At 45.4% G+C, this 17,998-nt stretch overlaps 1 protein-coding gene across 2 annotated transcripts in view; it reads left to right on the top strand.

The window, feature by feature from the left end:
* LOC102385863 (ovostatin-like) overlaps window positions 1-17,998 on the top strand; it is a 53,512-nt gene that overhangs the window by 22,940 nt on the left and 12,574 nt on the right. For both annotated transcript variants that reach the window (XR_001358720.2, XM_006032678.2), the window contains exons 14-26: window positions 5,457-5,602; window positions 6,030-6,179; window positions 6,699-6,869; window positions 8,551-8,653; window positions 10,399-10,504; window positions 12,078-12,306; window positions 12,650-12,776; window positions 14,233-14,351; window positions 15,809-15,860; window positions 16,472-16,555; window positions 16,698-16,874; window positions 17,110-17,191; window positions 17,789-17,945. Coding sequence is in view for 1 of the 2 variants with exons in the window: in XM_006032678.2 (XP_006032740.1) it covers window positions 5,457-5,602; window positions 6,030-6,179; window positions 6,699-6,869; window positions 8,551-8,653; window positions 10,399-10,504; window positions 12,078-12,306; window positions 12,650-12,776; window positions 14,233-14,351; window positions 15,809-15,860; window positions 16,472-16,555; window positions 16,698-16,874; window positions 17,110-17,191; window positions 17,789-17,945 (1,703 nt within the window). In the remaining variant the exon portion in view is untranslated. The remainder of the gene's footprint in view (window positions 1-5,456; window positions 5,603-6,029; window positions 6,180-6,698; window positions 6,870-8,550; window positions 8,654-10,398; window positions 10,505-12,077; window positions 12,307-12,649; window positions 12,777-14,232; window positions 14,352-15,808; window positions 15,861-16,471; window positions 16,556-16,697; window positions 16,875-17,109; window positions 17,192-17,788; window positions 17,946-17,998) is intronic.

The raw sequence follows: 17,998 nt of genomic DNA, 5'->3' as shown, positions 1-17,998 counted from the left end.
TCAGATGACCCCAGCCAGATGCCTATCCGGCCTTCTCTTAAAGACCCCCAATGTAGGAGAGAGCACCACCTCCCTTGGAAGCCCATTCCAAATTTTGGCCACCCTCACCATGAAGTTTTCCCTAATATCTAGCTTAAATCTGCTCTCTGTCAGTTTGTGACTGTTCCTTGTTACCCCGAGAGGCACCCTGGTGAATAGAGCATCTCCGGTTCCTTCCTGCGTTCCCCTAATGAATTTGTAGATGGCCAGTGAATTTGTAGGCAGCCACAAATTGTAGCAACTTTATACATTTTACATATGTAGAATTACAATTCCATACATAAATTGTCATACAACCAGGGTCATCTTCTATTCAAGTAAATACAGTACTGTGCTAGCCCAACATTTCCCCTTGCCTCATAACCACTGGGGCGCTCCACTATTGCTGCTGCTGCTGTTGCTTCACACAAGCACTGGGGATGCTGCTCCACTGCTGCTGTTGTTGCTCCCCACCACTGCTAGGCCTGCTTGCTGCATCATTGCAGTCGCTCCACCAGAAGGTGCTGCTCTGGCCCTGCACACAACTGCTGGCGGACACTGTTCTGCTGGTGCTGTCACTCCACACCACCACTAAGGGGCACTCGTCCCCTTCAGTTGCTAATGCAACCCAGCTCTTCTAATCCTTAAACAGGCTCAGGAATTTTGGCTTTTCTAGAATTTAGTACAGTCGTGTCAAAAGATACAGACTGCAGGCCAGATCCAGATGACAGAGCCACATCCTCCAGCCTCCTATACAGGGTTAGTCTTGGGCCCTATCTGGCATGTGTGTGTGAAGGAATGTTCCATGGGTCCCCCACACAGTAGATCCTGTGTTCATCCTGGGCGGCCACTTGAAGCACCCAACCCATCAAGTCCAGGACCTGTGTGGCATGTGGTGTCCACCCCATACCAGCTGCAGCAGGTGCTGTATACAGTCTTGCAATCCCAGACAAGCTGGAGCAAGCAACACAGGTGCTGGATTTGGTATGCAAAATGCTTGGCAGGGTCCATGGGTCCAATCTGGCCCATGGGGCCAGCCCTGTACCCTTTCAGCTTTTTAGAAAAAGAACAAGGAGGCTTGTAGACAGTGGAAACAAGGGGTAGTCACCAAGGAGGAATACACAAGTATATCCCATATTTGTAGGGAGAGGATAAGGAAGGCAAGGGCAGCGCCCGAGTTCAGGTTGGTGACCAAAATCAAGGACAATAAGAAGTCCTTCTTTAGGTATATAGGGAGCAGGAGGAAGATCAAGGGAAATGTGGGGCCCTTGCACAGTGGGATGGAACAGTTGATAACAGATAGTCAGGAGAAAGATGAACTCTTTAATGAATACTTTGCATCGGTGTTCCTGCATACAAATGGTGGTCGCCCGCCTGGTCGGACACTGGACGGATGCAGGGGGGACAATTGCCAACCAATGGTCAGTGCCAAACTGGTGAGGGAGCACTTAGAGCGGATGAATGTCTTCAAGTCGGCAAGACCAGATGGACTACACCCAAGAGTGCTGAAGAAATTGGCTGGCATCACTGCGGAACCGCTGGCGAAGGTATTTGAAGACTTGTGGTGCTCGGGAGAGGTCCCAGAAGACTGGAAAAGGCCCAGTGTGGTGCCAATCTTTAAGAAGGGGAGGAGGGAGGATCTGGGAAACTATGGGCTGGTCAGTTTGACCTCAATACTGGGGAAAATTTGGAGAAAAAATTATCAAGTTCATTTGTGAGAGACTGGCAGAAGGCATGATGCTGAAGGATAGCCAACATGGCTGTATTGTGGACATGTTGTGTCTGACCAACCTCATCTCCTTCTGTGATCAAGTAACAAACCGCTTAGATGTGGGAGACACAGCTGATGTCATATACTTGGATTTTAAAAAGGCCTTTGATACGGTTTGCCATGACTCTCTTATAAAAAAAACTGGGGGAATGTGGGCTGGCAGAGTCCATGGTCAGGTAGGTTGGGAAATGGCTAAGGGGTTGAACCCAGAGAGTGTTAGTGGATGGGTCTGTATCATCTTGGTGGAAGGTGGCAAGTGATGTCCCACAGGGTTCAGTTCTTGACCCCGTGCTGTTCAACATCTTTATCAATGATTTAGATGAAGATATGGAGAGTGCACTGGCCAAGTTTGTGGATGATACTAAGTTATGGGGAAAAGCAGTCACACAAGGGGATAAGATGCGGATCCAAGCAGACCTGGACAAGCTGGCAAGGTGCACAGAGTGGAACTGGATGCAGTTCAATAAGGATAAATATATAGTGCTTCATCAGGGGAAAAGTAATCAGCAACATGAATATAGTTTAGGAGGAGATGTCCTGGCCAGCACGATGGCTGAAAGGGACCTTGGGGTTATGGTTGATTGCAGGATGAACATGAGCTGCCAGTGTGACACTGTAGCCAACAAAGCTAATAGCATACCGAGATGCATTAGCCAATGCGTCATGAGTGGGGCCAAGCAAGTGATACTTCCGCTGTACTTGGCACTGGTGAGACCCCAGCTGCAGTACTGTGTCCAGTTCTGGGTGCCACACTTCAAAAAGATATGGACAATCTTGAAGGGGTCCAGAGAAGGGCCACAAGAATGACTAAGAGCCTGGAAGACAAACCTTATGAGGAAGACTAAGGGATCTGGACTGTTCAGCCTGGGAAAGAGAAGACTGAGGGGGGACTTGGCGGCCATCTATAAGTATGTAAGGGGTGAATATCAGGAGCTGGGAGAAAAACTGTTCACTAGGGTGCCCCAGGGGAGGACAAGGATCAATGTCCATAAACTGTTAGAGGATGGTTTCAGGTTGGATGTAAGGAAGAACTTCTTTACCAGAATCTGGACTAGACTTCCCAAGGAGGTGTTGCAGTCCCCAACCATGGAAGTCTTCAAGAGGAGACTGGACAGACACCTTGATGAGATAATTTGATCTCAGAAGTATTCCTGCCCAGAGCAGGGGGGTTGGACTCGATGATCTTTCAAAGTCCCTTCCAGCCCTTAATTTCTATGATTCATCTGGCCTGTGAACTGTTCTCATGCCAGTCATCTGGCCCACGGGACCAGATGATTTTTATACACTGGTTTTAGTGGATACAGACCTCAAGCTGACCCACTACTAAAAACTGCACTTATTGATACTCTAAGGATTTCAGCTCTTTAGAAACAAGTGGATGACAAGTCCTAAGCTGAACCCAGGTTAGGGAGTTGCATTTCACAAATACTCTTTCCTGTGCGGCTTGATGGCAGACTACAACACCATGCCAGAGGCAGCTTCCTTCACAGATTCAACTAGGGCTTCATTGTCACCTCTGACCTGAGGGTCTCTCCAAGTCATAGTGATTGCTGAACCCTCAGCAACCTTTCCAAGTTTTCTCTTACAATATTAGTACCCTTATGAAAGTCACCATTTTGAAAGGGAAGGTCAGTGCACCACAAACCTGACTCACCTGGCTCCTTGTAGTCAAACAATTAAAATACAGTTAAAACAAGTGAATACAGGAAAACAGGCATAAATTGTTCTCATTCCTTCAGCCATACATACCAATGTGGATATGTAGATAAGGGACACAGTTCTCAACTATCAGAATGTGTATCCCAATAGGGATATTCACACGGATGGGGAGCATCTATATGTTCAATTAATTTGAAGCAATAAATTGCAGCCTAGTTTGCACTGGAGTTTACTCCTCCCAGATGCACCATTTGAACATGTGCCCAGGACTGGAGCATGCTGAGGCAGGTCGGAGCAGCCCCGACTGGCAAAGAACCAGGGGGAGGGGGGCAGGGTGTCAGCCTGCCAGCCTGCAGCTGCTCTGACCTGGCCCAGTGTGCTGTGGAGGAGCTAGCTGGGGCATGAGGGTACTCCAGTGCAGGTCTAGCTGGCAGGCAGCCCGCACACTGAAGCACCCTCATGCCCCAGCCAGTCGCATCAGTGCCTACATGTGTGTTGCTGCTCACAAAAAAAACTCTGAAGCAGGGTAGTATTTGTAGACACTAAAATTTACTATGGAGCTAATTGGGCAGCTCCATAGTAACTGTCTCATGTAGACATGCCCAGGTTGTGAGAAAGACCATAGGTGTACATTAACTGGGTTACAGTCAGTCATACACTATTGTTTCTGCTCATTGATTAGGTGACCAAACCTTTTTACATCTAGAGAATGACAAACATCACTTTGGGTGAAGTTACAGTTAGATCATGGTAAGGTCTCTTAATATGTGGCTGTTTACATGTTAAAGTTCCTTAGCTTGTGCTAAGTGCCTGCTGAGTGTTTCAAAATTACACTACTTCAGGTGAGGGTTAACTCTGGGCTGTGCAACCTAGCTCAGTGGCGACATGTAGGGGGTGTACATGTAGGGGGTGCCCCTCTCCCCAGGGCAGCTAGATTGGCCACAGGGGGACCCCCCCCCCCCACCCAGTTAGTGGGACTGGTCGCGGGGGGGGCATGTGCCCTGCCAAATAAGGCGGCAGCAGTCACTCATGACCTAGCTTGTGTTATAGTAACTTCAGTCTGCTCCTGGGAGATAAAATGAGAGATTTTCAGTCCTCCGGCACCCCAGGGTACGCCGTTCCCAGCCCTCCTCCCCCACCTACAGCAGGGATAGAGCCCAGTGTCCTGGTTCCTAGCCACATCCTCTAGTGATAACTCTGAGCTGTGCAGACCAGAAATAGTGTTATCCCTTAACATGCAACTGCTCACAGCATGCTCTAACTTTAATGCTTTTAACATGCCACAGATTTAGATGGTCTAAATGTAATGTATAATTTCACCCTTTCTGAAATTACACTTCTGACGTGTTTTTAGGCTAAGCATCACTTTGGGACTTGTTATCCTTTCCCCAGTTCTTTGATAATGACTCCAGATATTCAGAAATGACAAATTCACAGCAAACTGATGTCTGTGCTTATACTGGTGAATAATATTCTTATTGTGGAAGCAGTTCTCTTTCTAGCCTGTCCTCAGTTAAAGGGTACTGGCAGGAAACGTATGCATGTTTCACTCCTTGTGGTGTATCTTTTGTCCTCTGTCCTCCTCCAGGTGCTGGTGAATTGCAATAGTCTAGCTATTCTCACAGCTAAAGCAACTCTCAATTAGATTAGGAGATAGAGGCCTGTGCTATTTGGTGCTGAGGGCTCTACAACTGATCTCTGCAGACAGCATCAGATGCTTTGTTGTGTCGCTTGCACACAGATTCTCCTGTGCAGCACTGAAGCGTGCAGAATTCCTCATCAATTGCAGCACACGTCCCACCACTCTCAGCCAGGTGCCATGTGCTCAGCATCTTAGTGTTGGCATGGTATTGAGGGCGGTGAGAGACAGGTCTTCCAATATCCAGCCATTTCCTTTTAAAGCAACTTTTAGCTTACAGTAAAAAATCTAAGCCTTCCACCAAAACCCCAATTCCTCCAATTTGCTCTCCTTGTTTCTTCTACTATTGCCTCCAAATTCTTTCCACAGATTCTCGGGGCATGTTCACTATCCAGCTGCCTATCAGTGAGAAGTTGGCCCCCGATGCCAGGTTGCTGGTCTACACTGTGCACCCTCATAGGGAGGTGGTGGCTGATAGCACTTACCTGAATATAGAACGGTGCTTGAAGAACAAGGTGAGAACTTCATTTTCTCTTCAAGACCTTCCCCATATTGCCACAAGCTAGGGGAACCAGGCAGGTGTCACTCCATTTACATCAGCCCTGGACTTAGGCTATCCTGATAGGAGAGACAGGAAAGAAGGTGCCCATCTGGAGGACTAACAAAGTGAATGGTAGTATCGACAAGAATAGAAAGGAAATAGAAGAAGTTTACAGGGAGAAAATAGATGGAAACAGCAGTGAAGGGAGGAGAGGGAGATGGATGAGGGTAGAAATGGTCATGTCAGTCCCAGAACAGGGCCTCCAGAAGACTATTTGATGGTGAGGACTTTGATTCACAGAGATGGTGAAAGATGAGAACCTATTCATCTTCCCACAATGTTGTCATTTATGCACCAAAATGCTTTTCCTCAGTAGCTACCATTTCTCCACTCAATTCCAGGTCCAGCTGGAGTTCTCTGAGAAACAGGGGCTTCCAGGCTCTGATGTCAACCTCCACGTTGAAGCTGCTGCCAACTCATACTGTGCCCTGCGGGCTGTAGACCAGAGTGTCTTGCTTCTGAATCCTGAGAGAGAGCTCTCTCCAGAGACTGTAAGTCTTGCCTCCAAGCCTTACACTCCCTTTACTCAGAAATATCTAGTCTACCATGTCATTAGTTTAACATGGCAGGGATGTGCCTACAGGCAGTTCTGAGTTCTCCTTCACGACCCTGCTTCCAAAGATCTTTTCTCCCGTAGACCCAGCATGCAGTATGGTGGGATGTAACTGAGTCCATCTGCAAGGTCTGCTTGTGTTACTACTTACTGCACTAGCAGTTACCATCTTAGCACTTCCTAGTTACCAGGTCACAGCTCACATGGGAATAACAAAAACCGGCAGAAACCAGGCCCTGAAAATGTTTAAATCTCCCATAGATTTATGGAACCAAAGATGTGTGTGAAGATTCAGTTCTATTGGTGCAGCTGGTAGAAAAGCAGTAGTAGGGCTAGTACTCAGACTTTGAAATTCACCTCTCTTCTGACCCACCTACTGTTGGGTGTGATTTCCCAAGACTGTATGCCAATCTGAGACCTTTCCTTATGCTTGCCTATTTTCATCCCTGTCCACCAGATCTACTCTGAGTTACGTACAGGAAACTTGTATGGCTATTACTACCAAGGACTCAACTTGGAAGATGACAACAGTGAGCCTTGCATCCCCTATAAAAACGCCTTTTTCAATGGCTTGTATTATGTGCCCGTGAATGTTAGTCATGATGGTGATGTCTACATGATTTTCAGGGTATGTGTTCTGAATACCTCCCTTACCCTGCTACTATCTTATTGCCTTTGTGCAAAGAGCGGCATAGGAGGTAAAAACTGAAGAGAGACTTAGGCCTCTGATCTTTTAATGTTGTTCAATAAATGGTTCATACTGCTATGGGAGAAGGTGAGTTTGCTGGAGGCATTGAGGGTCTCCGATAGCTCCCATTCTCCTCTGGCAGTGATGCTTTTTTATGCCAGCCTGTTAATTACTATTAGTTGTATTTATTCAATTGCACCTATGATATAGTAGTCATTTGCCAAATCAGACACCATCCCTGCTCCCAGAAGCTTGCAGACAAAAAAACAGACAGAGAATGGGGAGAGGGTTACAACATGCAGGCAGAGTGGGTCAGAAAGAAAGCTACAGGATGAACTGTTGGTTTTATTTCTCAGTGCTCTTGTGTGAACCTAAGCTACTTCTGGTGTGCTGGGACTTGATGATACCTTGTTAATTCCCTACTTATATCCTGATGCCTTCAGGTCTCGAGGAAGGAAATGAGTGATGAGAGAATAACGTGGGATGGAATCCTCACCCCATGATCTCAAAGGGAGTTTTGTCATTGACTTCAATGGGGGCAGGATTTCACTCCTAGTATATTAGCCCAGTAGAGGGAAGAGCATGGAGGAAGTTACAGGAACTTGCTCCCAGTGTATAGGCAACGATTCCCAGCCAGGGTGCCAAGATTTTATTAATGGTGCCATGCCACCCAGTCCCTGCATGAGGAGATAAATATTCTCCTTCCCTATTTGGCACTCTGTGACTGCAGTGCCTGTGAAAGTTTCTCTGGGAATTGCCACTGCCTTTCCATGTCTTTTCTACTTCCAAGCGGCCCTGGTGGCAGCCCCCTCCATATTCTCAGCAGCACTGTCTGCTGCAAGTGGGCAAGTGCGCAGACCAACAGACAGACCTTCGATTTGCAACCCAACTCATACCTTCCAGTTGTCTCACACTCCTGGGGCCGGTGGTAAGGGCCATGAGGGCAGTTGCTGTCATGTAAAACCCTTCAGGTGCAATCTTAGTGGCAGGGGCTGCTCTTGCTCTCTGAGGTATGGACAAGGGGTGGGAAAGGTGCAGACAGTGGAAAGAGCAGGGCATAGTGGAGTGAAGTCCTGCCCCTGTTGCCCTTGAGTGGCACCAGCCAGATCAATTATTCTTTTTTAGCCTTGAGGCCTCCTCACCCATATCTTTTCTGAATTTAGATCTTGCTCAGTGATTTTTAACTGAGATACCATAAATTCAGACAAGCTATGAAGAGGGTCCTTGAGGCTCTGAGGGTTGAGAACCACTGTATTAAGGTTTCATTTACACCTGGCTTATAAGGAGTCAATAAACCACTTCTATTGGCCTCATGTTGCCATGACTCCTTTACCCAGCAGTGATGGGCAGACCTGAGTACTACCACTGCTGCTGTTGAATGACCAGCAGATGTCATTGATAAACGGCCTAGTGATACATGAGCCACAGTGAAACCAAGTCTTGCATTTAACTATGCTAAAAGCACAGAAAATGGAGAGTGAGGCAGGGAAAGAAAAGAAGGGTGCTTGCCTTGCCTTGCCATTTATTAATAAATAAGATGTAGGATAGGTGATGTGCTTTGATGATTAATTAGTAAATTCAGTAAACAACACAATTAATCAATATATTATTTTATTTTAAGGATCTGGGTCTCAAGATTTTTACCAACTCTATGACAAGGAAGCCAGTTGTGTGCAAAACAGAAAAAGCATGCCCTGAAAAAGATGTATTTCATAAGGATGCAGGTACTGCATAAAAAATAAAGAAGTGGGCTAGATGGCCTGGGACAAGACATTAGAGGTTTTCTCTTCCACTTGCAGTTGATCACTTCCAATCAGCCTGCTCCTCAGAATTGTTCTTGGGTAAAATAAATTTGCCAGTAAGCATGTCTGATTTCACTGTGACAGATCCCCACACCGTGACTTGCCTTACATGGTCTGTGGCAGATAATCCCTGCAGAAATAGAGAATGACCCCCTGCTGGTTGGGTGTAGGAGGAAAATGGGAAAGGGAAGGAAGGCTGCGGCTTTGCCTCTTTCAGAGGAAGAAAACAATTTTATTCTTCAGAGTTGATCATTCTAGAGACTTTTACCAGCTCAACAGTGGCTGAAAAATCTAAATAAGGCAAATCAGTTAAAAAATATAATGGGGCCATTAATAGCCCTAAGATACTATAATACTTAGCATTTAATATCTATAGATCTCAAAGCCTTTTGCAAAGAGAACAGGTATTATAATTATCCTTCTCCCTATGCCATGGAGATGAAAAATTATCATCATCCTCACATAACACATGGAAAAGCTGACGCACACACCAGGCAAATGAATTGTTCAGTGCTGGCGCTCCCAGCCCTTTGCTCCAGCTTATGCGTTGGCAGAAAATGGCATGGGCAAAATATGTCTCATGGAGCCACTGGATCCAGGCCAGAAAACTGGAGGGTTTTGCCTGTGCTTGCACCCATACCTGCCCCAGGGCTGGGCAGTGAGGAGCTGTGCTGGGGTGAGGCAGCTTTCATCTGTGCCTACATCACTGCCACTTTTCCCCACCCCCTCCACCTCCAGCTGTGCCACAGGATCAGCTCCCAGCCAGTGGGGAGCTGTGTCCTAGCTGCAACAGGGAGGTAAGAGGGTTGGAGGAAATCAGGGAAAAGCAGCAGCAGCATAGACACAGTTTGCAGCTACATGGCTTTGGCACAGCTCCCCACTAGCTGGAAGCTGCACCCATGCAGCAGCCAGGAAGCATGAAGCTCAGAGAAGCAGCAATGGCACAGATGCAGCTCCCAGCTGCCTGGCCCTGGTGTGGGAACAGGGAAAGCCCCTGATGCTGACATGCTACTAAAGGCACCTGGCACCCAGCCCATGGCTTGTAAAAAGTTGCCAGCTACTGCTTTAACTGGTTGAGGTACAGTAGTTTTCTTATATAATGGATATTTAGAGATAACTCTCTATTATAGCACCATCTTTAAATAGGGAACAGCTCCTTGAATAGGCTGCTTGGGGTCTTTGTAAGGAAACCATTCCTGAGACTCATCTCATCAGCCTTATTCTACTTTTTGCTGTAAAAAGAGGGCCTGGGATAGAGCACTAATTATTACAGCTAACCAGTGGCTCTGGCTAATTGTCCTGTGAACTTTCCAATGGTAAAATAATGGTGGAAAACAGAAAGTATAGGAAAGTAGGGGGGAAACTCGTAGTCCGTATGATTTTCTAACTGAAAAATGGTACAAAGGAGGTACAATCAGAAATTGTGAGAGAGTCATTTCCCCCCACAGCTTCTTGCTTTTTACAATATTTCTGTAGGGGGGAAATTAAAAAAAAAAAGAAATTTCGTGATGCAGAAATATTCAAATAGGATTTTTTTCTGCCAAAATTACTGCAAGAATACTCTGTCTCAGTTGACAGAGTATCTAGTCACAGCATAACAGATCACTTCTGACTACCCTGCCCAACATTACACTTTTCCTATGTTCATCTCTCTTCTTCCTTCCTAGAAAACGCAGGGATTTTTGGTGGTGCTTTCGGTGATTCAAAGAGAATAGTAAACACCATTCGGAAATTTTTCCCTGAGACCTGGATTTGGAAGCTAGTTCCCACTAAGTGAGTACTCTTGCCATTCTTTCCTTTTCTTCTCTACAATCTGAGGTCTTCATTATTGTCCGCCCAGGACTAAAGTGAAGGTTATAAGAAAAGCTGTAGAACATGTAGCACTTTCATGCACCTCTGTCTTTTTACCCTTGTATTCCTCCTCACTGCTCAAATGTAGGTAAGATCCCATGCTTTAACCAGCTCCAGACCCTAATAGGTGGTATTTTATGTCCATTAAAGTGTTGCATGGCCCCTGTTTTAAAGAACAGTGTGAGCCCCTTCCTGCTTAAATACAGGATGCAAAATACAAGAACAAAAAATGTAGCAAAAGTTTCTGATTAGAAAACCAAAAAAAAAAAGAAAAGAAGAAGAAGAAAGAAAAAAAGCCAGAAGCCTCCTTTTAATTTTCAATAGCCAGAAAGTAAATAGCATCTAACCATAAAAACAGGGAGCCCTCAAAGAGATTCCAATCTTAGCTCTGAAGCTGCATGATTTTGGAATGTTAACATGAATGGATGGTATCTGAATAGCAGGTTTGTTTTTTTGTTTTTATTTCTTCCACAAACAGCATTCTTAAGAGCTCCTTTTAAACAAACTCAGAATGTCTTCTAATTTAAAAAAAAAATCCCAGGCACCAACATCCTTGCAACATTCTTTCACACTCTGGGAACCAGGATAAAACTATGCAAGTAAATGCAACTTAGTCTTTACTTGCAGCTCAGTAACATTTTCTTAATAGGGAGGGCTAGCCCAGGGAAACTAAGGCCTTGTACAGACATTCAGTTTTTCCTGGACAGTCTCTGTTCCAGGCCACTCTCCTTTTGCAATCCCCACATTGTGCTATAGGGAAACACATGCTGCCCATGGGCAGTCTGGGATAACTAATCAGGATTGCTGTGTGCATTTCTGCAATCTGTCACCTGGCAGACCAGGAAAGTCTTCAGAGTATGCGGGAATGTGTGCAAACCACCCCTGCCCCAGCCCAGCGTTTCTCAACCTGTGGGTGACGACCCAAAAGTGGGTCACAAGAATCTATGGAAGGGTTGTGAGCAAACTTTTAAAATGGATTCTCCTTTAAATGAGAAAATGTGGGAAACCATAGGTCTTCCTTTGCAGGGTAGCAGAGTTCCAGCCTGCAAGGGGTGACTTGGGACCCCCACAACCCACCCATCCACCTCCTCCCTCATGCACTGGGGTGGTGGGACCTGGGGATGTGGGGCAGTGGGTCAAGAGTGAGGGGCACTGGGTTGGGACCAGCCATTGATGCTTAGAAATGGGTCCTAGTTCAAAAAAGGTTGAGACCCACTGCTCTAGCCCACCTCCAGCCACAGTGTCAGTACTGCAAGCTCTCCACAATTTGGGGCCTCAGCACTCAAATGCTTGTATACGCGCCTCTGGGTAAATTTCTCTACTCAAAGAACAAACCTGGGAGAATTCTCCCAGATTATTTGAATATATGTACATAGTTGGAAAGGAGACTATAGTGCCAGCTTGGGAGTCTCTTCTGTAGACATGCTAGATAATGTTCTCTGAACAGTCACAGTCTATTCTCCTCCCTCTCATCTCTCGCTCTCTTATCCCTCAGCTCTGCTGGAAAGGCTGACATCTCTCTCGTCATCCCTGACACCATCACAGAATGGAAAGCCAGCGCCTTCTGCATGCAGGATGATGTTGGGTTTGGCATATCCCCAACTGTTTCTCTGACAGCTTTCCAGCCCTTCTTTGTTGATCCCACTCTGCCCTACTCCATTGTCCGAGGAGAAAAGTTTAATTTAATAGCCAATGTCTTCAACTACATGGACAGATGCAGCCTGGTACGTAATGTCCTTCCTTCCTTGTTTTCTTCACTCTGATTCCAGAGTGATTCCAGCTGGAGCTTGCACCGATCAGCTGGGGAACTCATAGAGGTCACTATGCATGCGGTGCTCAGGCAGGATGTGCTGAAAAAGCAGTGAGCTCAGAGCTTGCTGTATATGTGCGGCAGAGTCAAAGGGCAACGTGGCTTCACCCTACTCCTGGATCTGCTGCTGGCCTTATGGTATCATCAGCATACATCCACCAGAATCAGAGAGAATAAAACAACAGCTTCTTATCAGCTTATCAGCAACCTCTTAGGAACAGCCTCCTCATGATTTTATTTTTGTCTCTTTCTCTCAGATCAGTGCTGTATTAGCCAAGTCAGATGATTACAAGGCAGAGGTCCTCACCCCAGAGAACAATGTTGTGAAGTTGTGTGCAAATGAGAGGAAAACCTACATCTGGGCTGTGAGCCCACACAAACTAGGTAAGCTTCTCTGGCTGGCCCTTTTTCATGGCATATCACTATTTTCTTTTTAATGGTTATTACTCTGCAATTCTGTCACACAATTAAGCATTGACAGACTTTACAGAGTCAGCCTTGGGGAACTCTGTTGTTTGTGGCTATTAAGTAGACCCTAGTGTTCTGTCTGTTTGCTGCTTCTGGGAGTTAATTTCTGTCTGTCTTGAAATGAATCATTCAGCTCACCCATTTGATGTAAAACATTTTCAGACTTTTTTTCCCGTGAGATCTTTCTGTGCCCAGATGCCAAATCTGCCCAGCCTTGGAGCTTTTCTCACTCTACAATATTCTGTTCATCCTCCTAAAACCCTTCCCATTTCACGCTTCAATCACCAGTATCTGGATAGTGATAATGCTATGTATTAAAAATCACGATGAAAAATACTGAAGTATGCTGTTTGCCCTGAGCCCAGTTCTCAACTGGTATAAACTGAGATAGCTTCGTTGATTTCAGTGCATTTGTATTTGTTTAAAACAGCTGGGGATTCAGACCTAAATTTTCAATATTTTAAAAAGGCAGAGAGAGGTAGTTAGCCATGTTGGTCTGAAGTCAGGTAGAAGGCAGAGCAGAGTTGCTCTTTATGCAGAGATGCATAAGCTTTCATAAGCAGCATCTCTCTTGATCAGATGCTCTGAAAAGCCATAGCATCTGGCAAAGTAAGCTGCTGCTCATGAAAGCTTATCTATCTCTTCATTAGTCTATAAAGTACAACTCTGCCCTGTCTTTTTTAAGAAGCAGCAGAGATAATTTGGTGATTTGTCAGGACAGAAAATTGGAAGTAACAAGAAAAGTACATTTATTTTTTCCTTAATTTTCAAAGGGCCTGCTCAAAATTAACTTTTTTCATCCAAATTTCCTAAAATTATGATTTTTTGAAGAAAAGAAATTCAGCAGTTTAATCAATTTATGTTAAATGTTCCCTTAAAAATAATAAAATCTTCCATTCTATGAATTCTTGAGAGTAATCCATGAAAATTTGAAACTATTTGGAGAATTATTGGAGGGTGAAAACTACATGGAATAACAGAAGATGGCTTTTGCTGCAGGTTAATTATGGAAAAACTGCTCCTTCTGCACAGTAACTTAATTCTTTTGAGGATAATTTTCTCCTGCACAAGAAGTACTATTTGAGGGTACCACTGTGCAGATACCTGCAGATGATTAAGTGAACAATTTCAACAAATGAAGACATACTTCTAGTTATTTTCAAACAAGGATATTCTGTCTGAGACGAGACATATTTTAAAAAATAAAAGAAAGACAGATCTTATAGGATCCATTCAGGTTAACCTGCTTTGAAAGGAAGCAAATTTCCCAGAGGACTCTCAGGTCACCCTAGAAGCATGAAGCGAAACCGGTGGCTGTTGTAGATATTTGGGATATATTTTATTTCATGGGCTTGTGGTCTGGCTCTTTCAGGTGAAGTGAACTTCACAATTACTGCTGAGACGCAATCAAGTGACAAAACCGTTGGGAATGGTACTTCAGCAAAGGAGATAGTATGGAAGGACACGATCATCCAAAAGCTGTTAGTCGAGGTATGGTAGGACATTCCAACTCCCCCTGGTACTTTCTTCTCTCTTGGTTTTATTTGGCTCATTCTCTCTAAAACATCCTAACACTAACTCTCAGTCTGAAACAAGCTATAGAGATTTCACCCCTTGTCCTGGTCTAGGGTATAAGAAAAGTTAGTTGGTGGGGCATGGATGATCTATTTCTGAGTGACCCCAAGAATCCTACCAACCAATTTTCCTGAGAGAACGATGAGATGTGTTAACTGTGGAGGAGTAAGTGAAAGTGCCTGCTAAACACAGAGCTCAGTCCACTTTCTCCAAACAAGTTTCTACACACTGTAACCTCGCGCCCCATAGTTGAATTCTGCTGTCCCTTATATGATGAGACTAACTTTGATCAGATTCTGCTTTCAGTTAAGCCTTAACCCCATGCAGCTATAATGAAGCCACTGTATTCCATCAGGACAGATGGGACAATGGGCCTTTAGCACCCACAGCACAAGCCATCCCACTTTAACTGAAGAGGCAGCTCCTTTTAACTGTGGATGATGATTAGCCATCCTTTTAACTGATGGCTGTCATTAGTTCTGTCTTCTACTCTACGGCGCTGTGGCCACAGACATTCAGATGTCTGTGCAGTGGCCTCAGATGGGTTTTTCCATATGTAGCAGAGGTTGAATTGACAGTCATCTGTGACATCTGGCAGGCATCTTAGGAACCCTTCCTTTGTGGGGTCAGAATTTACTTTTACCTTCTGGGTGCAGAGGGAAAGAGATGAACCCTAGTGTTGGGGAGAGCTCTGACAAGTATTTTTTTGTGCCTTTGGTCTGTTTCTACCATGATGCTGCCGGGATGAAAGCATGATTTGGCCTTTGTTGTATAGGCAGCTATGTCACAGGACAAGATAGAGAGAAGTCATTTCTATTTCTTCTGGAAACTACCTCCTTCCTCCCCACTAAGTCGAACTGGGTGTAGGTCTCTCCAGATGGGAGCACCTTCTGTCCCCTTCACGCAAAGCAGTACCAGTGGTGTAAGGACCCAGGGGCTGAATCTGGCACACTGAGCCATGTCATTTGGCCGGGGTTGGGCTGATGCACAGAGTTGCTCCATGGCCACATTAAGTGTGTGGGCTTAGCTGATGCAGGGCATCACACCCTGTGAACCAATCCCACAATAAAGATCCGACCCATGGAACGGTCCCACATCACTCATCCAGCCTAAGGGGCCAGATAGGTTTATGAGCATCACTAATCTACACAGAGCAAAAGGTGCAGTCTGTAAGACAGGGAGTGACCTCGTGAAATGGCAGGGAAGTCACTTTGTGAACTCAGAAGTGGCAGGCTGGATGTGTAACAGATGCATAACCCTATGGTGCCCCACTTGGCACAAACATGTTTTATGATATCATTTTTGTCCCTGGTTTCATTTTTGTGTTCTGTCTCTCTCCTCTTCCTGTCTCTCCATTTTTCCACACTAACCAGCCTGAAGGCATCAAAAAGGAGGTGACCCAGAGTGACCTCATGTGTACAAAAGGTAAGGGCATCTTTGCAAATTCCCTCCTGCTATGCAGCCAAGGTTATAAATGCATCAGAGACTGACTGGAGAGTGGCTTTTAGATTCAAACATTTCCAAGTCAGCCTCCCTCCCTCCCTGCCTCCATACTAATACCTTCATTCTTTGAAATCAAAGGTTTCAGCAGCATTACCTATTTCAGCCGTAAGGCTATGAGTTTGTTTTTCACGTACCTCTCTTTCTTGGGCAATAGAAGTAGCTCACTCCATTTCAGTGTCATTGCTCTCAGCTGCCAGTGCAGTTCTGCAGTGTTTAGGTAATGGCTATTGGATGTGGGCACACAGAATGGAAACAGCTCAGCTGTGTGTCATAGATACTATTCTCCACATGGACAGGTCAAAAGTATTCTTCACACAGGCGAGGAAATAGATTTCTCAGTTCTGTCACTGGCTCCCTGGGCAAGTGACTTCACCTCTCTTCATAACAAGTTTATTCATGTAGACTGAAGGAAGGAATAGCGGCCCAGTTCACTTGGATGATATGATGCTTAGAGTGTATTGTCTGTTGGGAAAAGATATTGTGAAAGGGAAAGGGATTGTTTTTTCTCTATTAGCATTATATTTTATCAACAGGCCAAGCAAACTCTGGAGTAATATCCCTGAAGCTGCCAGCAAACGTAGTGGAGGGATCAGCCAGAGCATATTTTTCTGTCATTGGTAAGTTTAATATTTATATAAAAAATAAAGGACCTGATTCTTCCCTGTCCTGCCCTTGGTGTTGCCATTTCACTGGTACCAAAGAGTGCTGTATTTTAAATTGCATATCTGAACTGCACTGACTCTGTCTCCTGTTCCTCAGGGGATCTCTTGGGCTCTACCTTACGGAACATGGAGAATCTCCTCCACATGCCCTATGGCTGCGCAGAGCAGAATATGGCTCGTTTCACACCCAATATCTACATCCTGGACTATCTGAACAAGACAGGGCAGCTGACTAACGAGATCAGAGTCAAGGGCGTTACATACTTAGCTAGCGGTAAGAAGATTTTTGATTCCTCCACCTCAGCTTGCTTTCTTGCACTGAAATACCATCATAATACCGGTACTATGCAATAGTTACTAATGAGCTAGAGGAGCACACAAACAATTAGAATGAAACCAGTCACCAACATTGTTTTTGTTCTCAAATGCAACAGGGTACAGCTTCAATTGGAAACAGAGAAACAGGCCCATTATTGTTGGAAAATATGTCTTCTTTGATGTGTTTTCAGGATATCAGAAGCAGTTGTCCTACCAACATGAAGATGGATCATACAGTGCCTTTGGGGACAGAGATGAGCAAGGGAATGTATGGTGAGAGCTGGGAATCTCTTTGGGGTCCCTTGTGCTGAGAGAAGTTGTTTTTGATAGGGGAGTACCTCCAGAATCTGATTCTGTAGTCAAGGAGAGAGGTGTAAGCAGGAAGACTGGCCAGATCAGTGGGGCTGAAGCTTTTTACCACTGGGGTACTGGTTACAATCTGAGCACTGGACAGAGGTTAGAGGAGGAGGGATGGATAGTCCATCAGGATTGGGGAATGGGAGATGTAGCTTTTCATTCCTAGTGCACTCATTCCATTTCGGCCCCAGGTTATGTGGACAGATGGCTCAAGGGGACAGGCAAACTGTATGAAGGCACTTGATACATTGTGGCTATAATTAGAGTTGCCCTGGTCTTACTGATGTGTTTGGGGAGCAGGGTTCGTCAGCTAGCACTGCTCACCCATGGAGCATCTCAAGGTAAACCGTGGTGCAGAGATTTATATGAGATCAGATCAGAGTTGTGACGGGCCTCCTCTCCCCGCCCCACCCCCGGTCACAAAGTGGAAGGGGGAAAGAAAGCTGCCAGGTGACCACAAGACAGTCTCTTCTGCAACTCTTCCTCACTTCAGTCTATGTGGTTCCCCTGTAGGCTGACAGCCTTTGTGTACAAGTCCTTCGCTGAAGCCACGCGCTACATCTACATTGACAGCAATGTGCAGCAGAGGACCCTGACCTGGCTGGCAAGTAAACAGAACCCAGATGGTTGCTTCCCAAAGGATGGGAACCATTTCAACAATGCTTTGAAGGTGACTGATCTCAGCTTATTCCTAAATTCCAGTCCCACCCATCATTAGGATAG

Source organism: Alligator sinensis, unplaced genomic scaffold (genome assembly GCF_000455745.1).
Source record: "Alligator sinensis unplaced genomic scaffold, ASM45574v1 scaffold317_1, whole genome shotgun sequence".
In the NCBI taxonomy this organism is placed as follows: Eukaryota; Metazoa; Chordata; order Crocodylia; family Alligatoridae; genus Alligator; species Alligator sinensis.
Note: the sequence above shows the minus strand (reverse complement) of the source record. Positions and strands in the feature narration are given on the sequence as shown.